The sequence below is a fragment of the Telmatherina bonti genome (assembly GCF_933228915.1).
Source record: "Telmatherina bonti genome assembly, chromosome: 5".
NCBI classification, from domain to species: Eukaryota; Metazoa; Chordata; class Actinopteri; order Atheriniformes; family Telmatherinidae; genus Telmatherina; species Telmatherina bonti.
Genome location: NC_136623.1, coordinates 13,571,618 through 13,584,890, shown reverse-complemented (window position 1 = coordinate 13,584,890; position 13,273 = coordinate 13,571,618). Strand labels below are relative to the sequence as shown.

General features: G+C 38.4%; 1 protein-coding gene across 1 annotated transcript; it reads right to left on the bottom strand.

Moving 5' to 3' along the window:
* Positions 1–10,974: 10,974 nt before the first annotated feature.
* On the bottom strand, positions 10,975–12,009 carry LOC306756153 (5-hydroxytryptamine receptor 1B; the record flags this gene model as incomplete). The annotated part of the gene is made up of 1 exon (XM_079240825.1): positions 10,975–12,009. One exon carries the CDS (start codon positions 12,007–12,009, stop codon positions 10,975–10,977), a length of 1,035 nt encoding a protein of 344 aa, XP_079096951.1.
* Positions 12,010–13,273: the final 1,264 nt, after the last annotated feature.

The following is a 13,273-nucleotide window of genomic DNA, read 5'->3' as shown; positions in this document are numbered from 1 at the left end:
ATGTTTTGTGATGCCTGAGTGAATTTGGGCCATGTGGTGTCCACCAAGCCAGAGTTCTGGGTGTTTGAGCAAAAAACAACACTTTAGACCTCCAGGGGGCGTGGCTATTTCATAATCAAAATATTGACATATAGAACTCTGTAGGAGGGGACTGCCATCATATCTAGAAAATTTGGTGCAGAAATGTTGCTTTATGTGGGAGTTATATCCGTTTAATTTTTCATGGCGAGACATCAAACTTTGAGGCCCCGCCCCTCGTAAACTAAGTCTCCTATTAGAAGAAATAACACAACATTTAATCACACATGCCTCCTGAACATCCTGAGCAATTTGTGGCTCAGTGGGATAAAAGCCCTAGGACGAGTTCGTTAAAATGCGAGGTGCTAAAACGCCAAAATATTGACTTTGACCTAAAATGGCCGCCTTCCTGTCGACATTTCACCATGACATTAAGAGGATTTTTTGTTCGCCCTAGCATGTAGATCATGTGTATAAATTTTCATAAAGATTAACGACATGCAGTGGCGGGGCACCTAAAATAGGTGGCGCTCTCATTCAGTTTCGCCCAAACATTCTGGAGCACCTCAAAATATCAAATTTTTCGTATTCCCTTGGGGGGGTACGCAAAATTTGGTGAGTTTTCGAGCACGTTCAGGCCTCCAAAAAAGCACGCGAAGTGTCCGAATAAAAATAATAATAATAATAAACGCTGCAATTACAATAGGCCTTCGCACTGCCAAGGTGCTCGGGCCTAATAATAATAATAATAATAATAATAATAATAAACACTGCAATTACAATAGGCCTTCGCACCGCCAAGGTGCTCGGGCCTAATAATAATAATAAACGCTGCAATTACAATAGGCCTTCGCACCGCCAAGGTGCTCGGGCCTAAAAATCTAATTTTGTTACAGTAAAAGAGGATGGTAGAAATGCAAACTGTACAACAAAGTGTCTCTGCATTGAGCCCATAATGAAATTATTACTCTGTTGCTCTTTTTATGTTGTTTGTCCTTATTTTAGTTTTCAGTCACTAGTTAAGTTCTAACATTTTTCTTTATGTCTGCTTTACATCTGTGGTTTTTAGCAAAGGTAAGAGATTTAGAGCTGCTGCACTATTTGTGATGTCAGCCCACTGAACACATTTAAATAAATTTGGGACATCAATATTTATTTGTCCCAAGGCTGTGGACGTTCCTGCTACCATGTGAAGATTTGGCTGCTCTGCTGTTGCTGTAGGACCCTAGAAGTGCATTTGTGCACAACCATTTACTTTTTTTTTTTGTCTGTCTGGCCTCTTTGTTGAGAAATAATGGAGCAGAAAGCTCAGTGATGCTCGTCAGTCGCATTTATTTGACATATTTGCTTTTCTCTACTTTACCATTAAACTCTTTTGTTTTTATGCAAATACTTAATAGAAGAAGCATTAACATTTGTGTCTAAAAATGGATGTGGAAATCTTGAATAGAGTACATGATTGAAACTAAGATTTATTATTACTATTATTTAAAATGCTTTACCACATCTGAAAACTTGGGGGGAAAAATGCATATGCACATATCTGCCTTTGTGACTACACACTTTTAAGTCTGCAAAATGCTTAATGCTAATGGAGCCTAGTTTTGCCTTGTTAAGTGGCCAATTAGGCACTCGACTGGGCCTGTGGATAAACAACAGGAACAAGGAGCTGTAGAAACCCCTTTGTGCTTTGATAAGCTCAACAATTTCAGAGAAGTTTTATCAACTGACTTCAAACAAATTGTAATTCTGAGAAGATTTTTTATTCTTGAATAGTGAATGACCTTTCTGTATTATTCTGGCTTATTATGTTACAGATGGATAAAACTCTTAATATTTCACTTTTTTTCAAGACTGCAATTTGTGAAAAAAGATTATACTTTATTTATTAATTTTCTCCAATGGCATCAGAGATGCATTCACTAAATTAAAGGGAATGGAAACTGAGCAGATTTTGCACTTTTTAGGCATCCCTTTGCAGCCCTCTGAGACATATCTGCATATTTGGATTCTGTCTGCTGTTGTTGCATGAAATCTAAAATAGAAAGTGTTTGCAATAAAAGAGCGTGAGTTTGGTGTGGACAAAGCATGTCAGAGCCAGCATGTTAATGTGTAGTTTGTTTTTGTGCAACATGGCAACATGTGTCATGATAACCTTTTGACACTATTTTAACATATCTTTCTGAAACATGACATGCTGCATGCAATCACACATGACACTGCAAAAGTGCTCGAAGCATATCTGTGTGTCATGCTGCTTTCTCGATATGAATGTGGACGATCTGTCTGCTAGGAGTCGCTGCTTGACTGGTACTTGAACTATAAATAAAATCTCCCCACTTCTGAAATAACATAGCGTTTCCTTTCTAAATGATTGACAATGTAGTGTGAGAATCTCATAAGGCTTGCTACTAAAATATGCATCAAATTCATGTTTTATTCATCTGGAGAGTGCATTTATTTATTTCTAATTAATTCTAAAAAAAAAAAAAAAAGGAAAATCCAGGATGTGATACAAATAGCAAGTTTTGAACTTCATCCCAGTAAATATAAACAACCACAGACATCCTGGACCTGGCGTGGGAGGACTTGTCGACATGTTTGACATTTCATGGGGTTTATTTCACCAGACAAACGTAAGAATGATGTCAAAGAAAAAAAAGAAAGGAAAACATGATGCATAAAACTTCCCCTTTAACTCCTGTGTAAAAGTATTACTCTGATCACCGTCTTTAGGAGAATGTAGTCAACATAATTCCCTCTCCAGCAGCAGTGGGTGATGTTTACATGCACATGTGGATTTATTATTCCATTCTGTCGCCACCGTGTCATAACAGAGCGGAATTCATGGTGTCAGCCAAGGTTTTTTTTTCCACACCACTTTCATTATAATGTTTAAACTGCAGCTTCATGTTGTTGTTTGTGAATAATTAACACTGTCAGATGCACTGTGCTCCAGTTCATTCCGCGTTGGGCGATATATTTTATATCATATACCGCCGTTATCACTTTTAACAGAGTGCAATTAACAATTAGCTGTTTTAATTAACATGCAGATGGAGTGAATGGAAATAAGGCTCCATGGAGAAGATGGATAACAGCTGTGTCTGTGTGTGTAGAAGAAAATCTTATTTACTAGAAAGAAAAAAAAAATCCTGTTTTGTACTGACTCATTTATCCCATCACCCACCTCCAGGCTCAGGTCTCTGAAACCTCCTGCAGGAATCTGAAGTGATCAGTCACTGTGCTCTTGTTTGCTGTTCTGCTCACCATGATTCACTCTAGTGATACGACAGAGTCTTGACACTTAAAAATATAAACAAATAAAACATTTTCTCCTCGCTTTTACCTCATCAGATGGTCTTCTAGCTTGGTCACCTGAATGAGTACTGGTCTTTGGTCCACTGATAAAATCTATATATTTCAAAATGGCTTTCTATTGGGCAAATTAAAGCAAACAATAAGATAGAAATGTATTGCAGTCACTGGAAAACAAACACACAGAAAGTGGTTGTTAATGAGTATTTAGAGTGTGTAATGGTCTGAAGATTTCTAAAACAAGAACCTGTGATGTAGAAGACATTATGTGATGTAACTGGCAGCTATAAACAGTTTCCTGCTATGTCAGGGATTTAAGTTATGTAATAATATTTATTGTGTTTTTGTTTATGCTTTCTTATTCATCGGATCTGAATGACAAGTTTAGGAAACTGCATGAGCAAGCATTGAAAACATTTAGCTAAATATTGTTGGCCAACACATGACACTACGTTGTATTTTTAACTCTAATGAGCTTTAATTTCACACTGTTTAAGTAACTATTAAACATGATTATCAGTGATCCTCTGGCACTGGTAGTGCTGGTTGTTTAGAGTTGGATGTTACACAAGCTGCCGAGCATGATTCAACAGCACACACTCTCCTTATTCTTCACTGCTCACCATTTCCACATCTTAAGGCTGACATATTCTAGCTTTTTATCTTTTAATGGTCAGTTTTACACAGTGGTGTAGTCCAGGGTATACGGAGTATACCGACTTCTTTTTCAGTCAGAATTGAGTATACCTACTTCTAAACCCCCCTGCTGCTTTTACAATTACAAACATCCCTACACATGTACCTACGTCGCCCAGCAGCTCAGATAAGTTACCAGTATGCTACACTGGTGCAGTTAGCCATCAGCTGAGTTAACTTCAGCCTGAAGATAGACATAATACAGATACATATGTCTATGAGCCTGTCTCTCTCCAGTCTGTGTGCCATTACCTGTTAAGTTATTCCATAACTCTTCCTCCCTGAAACCAAAGCGATAGATAGTGGCCCTGTAGTGGACACCTGTTTACAAGCTTTTTTCTTGCATATTCATGAATGAGGATTGTATTTTTGTAAATAAACCACTTCAGTTAATGTTAGTGAGTCATCCAATACTTTTACACTCACTGGAGAATAAATAAAGGTATGATATATTTAAACAATGTTTTTACGCATGTTTGCCTTTTGCTATAAATAGGAAAAGGAAATGACACAGCTATATTTTATGGAACATTAAATTAAATTATAAATCATGATCAATTATAAATATTAATAAACAAAGGTGTCATTGCATATGTCTGTAGAGGTAAAATACTGTATTTAAAAAATATGTTGCATTGTTTTTTTATGCATTAAAAGGGTTAAATACATGCTGGAATAGGGTCTTAGTGTTTTGTTATTGTACTTATTTGCTGCTTGTTCAGTTTTTTATGGACTGGTGGCAAATCAACTTTCCTTACAGGAATTAATTACAGTCTTATGAAACGTCAATACATTTGTCTTTCTTTTTTGTTTTCTTTTATCTACTTTCTTATGCTACAGTGAAGATCTGCAGTTCCATATGTCACTCAAGTTTCTGTTTGAATACATTTTACCCAAAACTAAAACCCTGAAAAGCTCAGTGTCAGTGCAAGTTGATGAAATTATTGTTTAATTATTGTTTGTATTATAAGTTTTCAATCAAACTGTTCCCTGATGTCAGGCCTCATTGCTGGTGTTTGGGCTTTTCACCCTGTTAGGCTTCATAGCTTTCATTTTCCCACTCGGCTTCTTCTCAATTCCCTCATCACTTCTCTGGTCCCGAGGGTTTCTTACCAATCACTTTTCAAGAAAATCAGTTTAATTTATGTTCTTTAAAACGTTTTAATTCTACTGTTCTCCTTCCAGACTGACGTCCACACAGTCAGCTTTTATCAGAAGGATGTGTTACGTCAAAATTCTGCTTTTCTAACATACTGGGGGTCCTACTCTGTTCTTTGGTAATTTTAATATTTTATTGCTCCACCAAAATGCTGCATCAGGATCTACACACCATAATATCTTATTTTATTTATCTTTCACATAGAATATATTAATTTTAGTAGTTTATTTTGTCTTAGTGAAGTGGTTTTTGTCATTGATTATTTTGTCTTTGCATCCTCATATTCTTCCATCTTTATAAAGATCACTTATCAGGTATAATTGATTGGGTTAGACATCTATTTTCATAATACTAATACTTGCTATTGATTAATAACTTGGTTTTGACCACAAACAGGCCAGCAGTGACTGCTTCTGAATCCTTTGCTGGAATGAACATCACTGATTTTCATCATCTGCCTTCATTGCTCCGCCTCCATTTTTGTTTTGTCTTCCATAACCACTTCAGTTTCAGTGAGTAAGCCTCGTTATTGATTGGTACTGACGCTTCTTTTTCCTTTCAAATGCTCCTGTTTTGGTTCTGACCTCCTTCTTTTAATCCCTGCACACTGTGACTCACTGGTGTTGGTGTTGGCTTCAGGAAGAATGAATTTCCACAGCGATATATATTTTCTTCTTCTTTCTTCCTGTATTTTATCTGTGACTGAAGTACTTCACAATCCTCAAAAAGTGGAATAATTTCAAAGGTGTCACCTGTAACAAAATGCACAAAAGTGTAAAGCTGCCACCCAAGGAGGGGCAAAAGGGAACTTATTACGTTACACTATAATACTTTTATTGTAAAAACAGTAAACATATGATGTTATAACCTGATAGATTGTAGTAAAAATGTAAAAGTTATGTTATAACATTATAGCTAGTTGTAAAATCATGAAATATATTGCATTGTGACATGGTGCATATGCTTGTTAAGCAAAAACGTTTTAGTTCTTTTTGTCAAGGATTAATTGTTTTACTCGGATTTAATGCTAGTATGTGGGACAGTTGTGTAGGACATGGTATGCCACCTGCCTGCACGCCATCTGTGTGTGTCTGTGTATGTTTGCGTTGCTCCTTGTGGTTATGCTGATGTCCTAGCTTTCTTTAAAAAGCTACAGTAAAAACTGAATTATTGGACTACAGGGATATTAAAGTTACAGACTCTCCCTGCTTGGTCCAACGGTGCGATGTCAACATGAAGACAGTATTTTCAAGGTGAAACAGCAGAATCTCAACATGTCTCACCTTGATGCACGCCAACACGCACATCTTGGTGAAATAAATTTTCATTACATAGACTATTGTACCTACTATTGTTTGCAAAGTAAGTTTCCACCTGCTGTGGCGTCATTTTAACGTTCCCCTACAGACTGAGTGGTGCATAAATGCTGCTTCCGTTTGGACGTGTTAGCACTGAGATATGAGTAGGAGTACTCCTGAGTGTTCATAGGATTTGTTCTCAGTTGAGAACAAATCAGTCATGGTTCCCTGTGCTCTGTGCTCATATGCTCAGCCCACCTGTGATTACCTAACTGCTTCTTAGTTTCACCTGCTCCCAGCATCTCCAGTATTTTCCTCCCTGCTAGATGAGCAGCTTTTGCCCAGTTGTAGTCCAGTAGTCTTTCTATTGTTAGTTCAAGGTTGCCCACCCAGTACATGACCGAGGATTACTCCTCCTTACCTTACCCTCTCTTGCCTCTAGATATCTGGACACCGACATACTTTGTTTCTGGACCACCGACCCTTGCCAATCGATTCTGTTGCACCTTAATTCTGCCCGCCTGTTCATTGATCATTACCTGTTTCTGACCATGTTACTGGACTCAGGACTCTTTTCAGTTCTCCTCTTCCTCCAAGGATCAAGCCTCAACTTCGAAACCCTCAAAAAATAAATCCAGTTTCCCCCCATCCATAGCGGAGGTCACAACCAACAGAAACCACCAAGATCAGGGCAGGTGGGGATCCACACCACAGCCATGGGGCTTGGACCAGGTCCAAGCAGGCATGGTCCCTAACAGCGAGGATCTCCATGAAGAAAACACTGGAGTTGAGAGAAAAATTTTACTCTCTTTGAATGAATAACACCTTAAGGCCCATTTATGCTCCTTTATGTAAGAGCATAAATGGGTTCGTTCCAAGTATTGTCATACGTCGCTGCCCTTCATACTTCTGTCTTTTACTGGATGTTGCTTTGAAGGCAGTTAGTCCACTAGTTGGCAGTACTGAGATCAGTTCACTCCCAACTTCTGACGCCAGATTCAGTCATTTGTTGATAGCAGCAATGCAGCACTATTAAATTGTTTGGAACTGCCCAAAAACTCTCACTTTCTCTGCACTTGTTGTCTCTGTCATCATCTTATTGTTCCTCCTGTTCTTCTTCTCTGGTTTGCGTCTTTCACTGGTCTCAGGTCAGCTGCACCACTTATCACTTCCTCCATAGATTCCAGTAGTGTTTCTCTGTTTGCTGCATGAAGCCACTTATCTGTAAGGCCCCTGTCAAAAGCACCAATACCATGCACAAAGCAGGAAATGGCTGAAAGCGTGCATCCATCTGCGTTTCCGTCTTCTGTCTTTACCTTTTAAAAGGCAAATAGAAGAAGACGGTAAACATGTATACAATTTCGAGGTAGTTAACCATAGTGCAGTCGTCACTCCAGTTGAGACCGCCGCATCCATTTGCAAAAGAAAACATGTTTATCTGGAAACTGCACCATCAAAATAATTTAGAATTGCATATTTCAAAAGTTGTTTTTAACATTTTTAAGTGTTTCTTATTTCCATAAAAGAAGTATTTCCTGAATCACTGCATTGTGATCAAGTAAAACTCCTCCTGAATAATGAAAAGTTAATCTCCAGACATGGGGATGCGCTTTTGACCTCAAGCTGGGCTTGTACGTCTTCTGAATACTGAGGCTCCGTACCCTCTTAACAATACAAAACATGCACACGAATGCAGTCCTACCTTGAGAATTAAATTCTCCCATCAGTGTTGCTTTCAGTACATAATAACAGCTTGGTCCTGTGATGTGCAGCTATAAAGAGGATGAGTAAATCAGAGGTTTGACCCTCCGTCCACAACAAAAAATAATTAATTGATTGAGTGGGTGAAAAAAGGTAACCGAACTTCTGACAATGCTTTCAGCCACCAAAATAATTCTCTGTTATAACTATTGATGATGTCATTAAAACTAGATTTATACCTGTGTGTACACACCTTTACATAACTGTGGCCTCACAATCTGAGAGATGCCTTTTCAGAAACTAAATTACTGCAGAAATTGTAGTTTGCCTATGATATACCATGTAAATATGGACTATTCGTGTTAATATGTAATATATGCTTAATGATGTGACCATTACAGATTTTGTTATGCCAGTATGGTCACATGATCATTTTGTATTTTCATAACTATCAGTGTGTGGATTGATATGGCTGCTTCAATGTTTTTTTTTTTTGTTTTTTGTTTTTTTTTTTGTGTTTATATCAGTTCAGTCAGTCATTCAACCTTTGTTGGCCCCAGCTCCAACTACGCACTTACTCTTTGAACTGGACTCCTAACCACTTAACCTAAAAGTTAAATCAGATTCTCAGTGTGCCAAAGTCCTTATCTTAGAGAGTCATGATGCTATAAAGACCTGATGATGAGGGGATATATAAAGAAACATGTCATGGTTCTAAATGTTTCACACAGTGTAAAACAAAGCCGGCTGGATCGATTTACCAGCTATTGTGCAAGAAAGCAAGTGAAATAAAATATGGAGTGTAAGGGATGTTAAAATCCCATTTACTGTGGAAACCAAGAGCAGCTGTGGTAGTAATTTTTTTTTTTTTTGGACACTCGTGATAACAAGACAAGTCATCTTCCAAAAACAATATTTGGTTTCTCAGGATAACAGATTATTTAAATGTGGAGTTGTGAGGGACTGATGTCCATCAGGGAGCAAACACAGAGAGACAAACATTCAGTCAGACTCATGTACTTCCAGCGAGAATGCAGAGATTTAATCAGCCAAACAGATATGTCTTTAGTCTGTGGTAAGAAGCCATGAGAGAACCGACAGAGCTAGTTGGATAACATGCATCTCCAAACAGGTGCACCCCAAAACCTACTTGTTGTTATTACATAGCTTAAGAATTACATTACAAAAATGAAATAAAATAAGTACACGTTAAGAGATTCCAGTATAACTGTTCCAGTAATCATGGACCTGCAATTGTTCCTTAATGCCATAAGATGCAGCAGTCTGTGTCTGACGGAGCTCTGAGGCTGGGGTGTGAGGCAGTGGCAAGGGGAAATGTTCTTCAATACAGATGAGAGTTTAGCCATTATCGCTTTCTCTCCTAACACCTTCTGTCCTGGGATGCCTCGGTGTTGTCAAGCCAGAAACACCTGCAAGCTGACGTCAGAACATTCTTTTTTTTTTTTTTTTTAAGGGCTTTATAAATAAAGTTGAGAATTACTGATCAATACATCAGATTTTTGATGTAATAATTTTTATCATGTAGGTGTGATGAAGTCTAAATTTGCAATTTGTCTAGTAAGTTTTACTAGTCACTCATTCACAGAATTACACTATACAACTTGACTTTAGTCCCACTAGCTGTCATCAATTATTCCTCACTTAAAGCTTCCTAATTTTCAGTTTGGCCACAGGGAGTCGGTCCTAATCCCTCTCCTGAGCACAGACTCCTCTCAGTGATCTACGTTTTGAACAAAGATGTTCAAGAGTTGTGGTGATTAAACAAAATTGCAATGACATGCAGAATCCCTGAAGACTGGCAGAATTTATGCTGATGAGTGCAGTTATGGCAAATTTCTGCAGGTAATGACAAGTGAAGTTTTTACATTTTTATTTTTAAATCGGTTAAAAGTAAAACAAAATGGTTACAAATGTCCAATTTCTTATTTGGGAATATTGTTAAAACTGATTGTTAAGACATTATAAGCAGTGTTCAGATTTAAGATACATCAATTTTAAATCCTTATCTTGGAATTGATCATTGCTTATCCAATCAACTTCATTTATAAAGCACATTTTAGAAACAGAACGTCTCCAAAGTGCAAAAACACAAAATAAAAAATAAATTAAATAATGATTAATGAGTGATAAAACTTGTGTCCACAGACGTGCTTGTTAGTTTAATTGGTCACTCTAAATTCTCCCTTGGAGTGACTGTGGGTGTGGCTGTTTGTCTCTCTCTGATGACCTGGTGACCTGTGCAGGCCTGCTGATTGCTGGGAAAGACTCCAGACCAACCCTTGTGACCCTGAACTGGTTAAAACGGCATAGAAAAATGATTGACTTTTCAGGGAATCTTGTCTCCTCTACACACTGGTGAAGTGGGAAATTACAACAATATTAATCATTTGACATCCAAACGATTCTTTCCAGAGATGTAGAAACATAAAAACAAGGGGTTTTTAAATCTATAACTATATTTTAATCAATAACACTCATTTGAATAACCATCCCACACATCTCAGCAATTTAACATCACACGAAACAAAACAAATGCCCACGGAGGAATATTTATATATTTGTGTGATCAACACTTCATGCTTTTGATTCACGTTAAAAAAACAGAAAAAGCATTTCCACAACAGCAATCCACAAGACATGCAGCTACAGTACATCTCCAAATGAGACTGACAAGGTGATCGGCAAAATGTCTGTGTGACTTACAAACATCTAGACTAAGTCAACCTGCTCGAGCTTTTCATTTAGACCTCCAGGTTTGTGTTTTCAGGTTTTGGTGGTGTTTTGTCTCTGGGTAGGCATCAGAAGTTTGTACGCACACAGTCTGAACTTCTGATCCCTCACGCTATAAATGATAACGTTCCAGCAACTGTTCGTAGCCAAAATCCAGAAGGCAAAAAATGAAAAGTTGCACCATTTATTCCCCAAAACATTTCCGACCACGAAAACGGCGATGGGGGTGAACGACGCGGTGAAGGCCACTGTTAGAGTCCCAATGGTCTTAGCTGCTTTGATGTCTGAGAACGTAGGGTTGCTTGTGCTGAGGTATTCAGTCTCTGCCAGGGATTTCCTGCGTTTTGAATGTTGCCTGATGCTGGAGAGAGAGATGATGTTGATGACAACAGTGCCTCCGAGGAGGGTGAAGTCAAATGCGGGGAAGAGGAGGAGGATGTTCCAGGCCTGGCTGGGGAACTCGCCAATGGACCCTAAAGCATAGTTACACATCCTGCTGCAGGAGTTATACTCCAAAGCAATCTCACTGCTGAAGATCATCGGTGACACAGCCAAGAAAAAACTCCCCACCCAAGAGAGGACGATGAGGATTGTGGTCCTTTTACGAGTAATAACAGAGTCTTTGTGCAGCGGCTTCAGCACTGCAATGCTCCGCTCGATCGTCAGCAGGAAGATGGTTGTGATGGAGACGAAGGTGCACCCAGCAAAGATGGGGCCGATGATGTTACATGGGTGGAAACTCACTGATTGCGAGTTGTACGAAGTCCACTCAGGTGCAGAGTCGGCCACCATGAGATAGACCTCCGCGTAGACCGAAAGCGGCACCACAAATATCCCCACAGCCAGGTCGGCCACTGCGAGGGAAGCCTTCAGATAGCCCTGCGGTGTGTGGAAGTGTTTGGTTCCCAGCACCACAGCCAGAGTCACCAGATTCCCGAACAGAGTGGCGAATATCAGCAGCACCATGAAGAGCACCATGAGGATTTTGTTGGCCAGAGTACAGCAGCACACAGTGCAATGTGCTGGTTCAGTTCTGTCCAACATGGTCGCTGTGTTGGTCTCAATCATTGGATAAACTGACGCTGCACCTTCCCATCGTAACCTAGAAAAACCACAAACAGAAACAAAGATATCAGGCTCAATATAAGAGACGAAAGAAAAGGATGCAAGAAACAAAAAAAATAAGTAAGTGATTTAGGTTTGATTTTTTTATTGTCTTCTGCTATGTGACTGCCACTAAGGTTAGTCACTGCTCGTTTTGTCCCATTCATGTTTAGATGTGAGCACACGTGCAATAGCAAACCAGCCTTCCTTCATCTCCATACCCTGACTAAATAATCCCACTCTGGTACAAAGCTGTATACTGATACAGCTCAAACTGAAATAATGAACGGTATACCACAAGATGACTGAACTGACGCAGAATCTTTGCAGCAGATTCTAGTTTCTGCAGCAAAATAAACACATATGTGTCATTACAATCAGTTTGAAAAGCCTATTAAGGTCCCAATTCTATTATATTTTATCTGCATTATAACAAAGTGGTAGAAATGATGTCAAGAAATCAACATACAATATTAATTACTTTCTTAGAAATATACTTCCATCCCATTTTTTTTCTTTTGTTTTGCCAACATTCCTGTAACTGCCTCTTCCACTTGACTCTCACATCCACCTTCCCACCTATTTCTCAAACCCTTAACAGTTACACTTTTTATTTACTTTGCCAGAGTGCTAGCTGACTGCTGTAATAGATTTTAGCATAATCATAACATTCAGTTTGATTCCTGGTCAAAAGATCTTGCTTCCATAGTTTTCTGTCAAGTATGTGCAAATATGAATATTAAATTAATATTTGTTTTGGAACTACTTTATAATGTAGACTTATTTTTATGTATTGCATGTAGTTTCGATGGTTTACTTAAGAGCTGAACACACAATTAAATGAGAAAAAAGAAAGAAAAAAACATTGAAAGCAAAATACTTTTGAAAAACAGGATAGATAGATAGATAGATAGATAGATAGATAGATAGATAGATAGATAGATAGATAGATAGATAGATATTCCAGGATCAGTGACGTCATAATCCGGTGGACAACAACAGCTGTAGTAGTAAACAAAACCCATGACGCTCACAACCTCTTTAGTCCAGGCAGGTTTTCCTGGATATTCCTCTCAGCAAACCCTCTAGCTGCGTTTACGTTTGAGTCCATTTAAGTTCACACAAGTCTGATTCATTTATTTTAATTAGGTTCAAGAGTAACTAATGACAAATTGTGTAGGACTTAAGGGGCTGAAATGTTTTTTTTTTCCCCTCTTTTTAAATATCC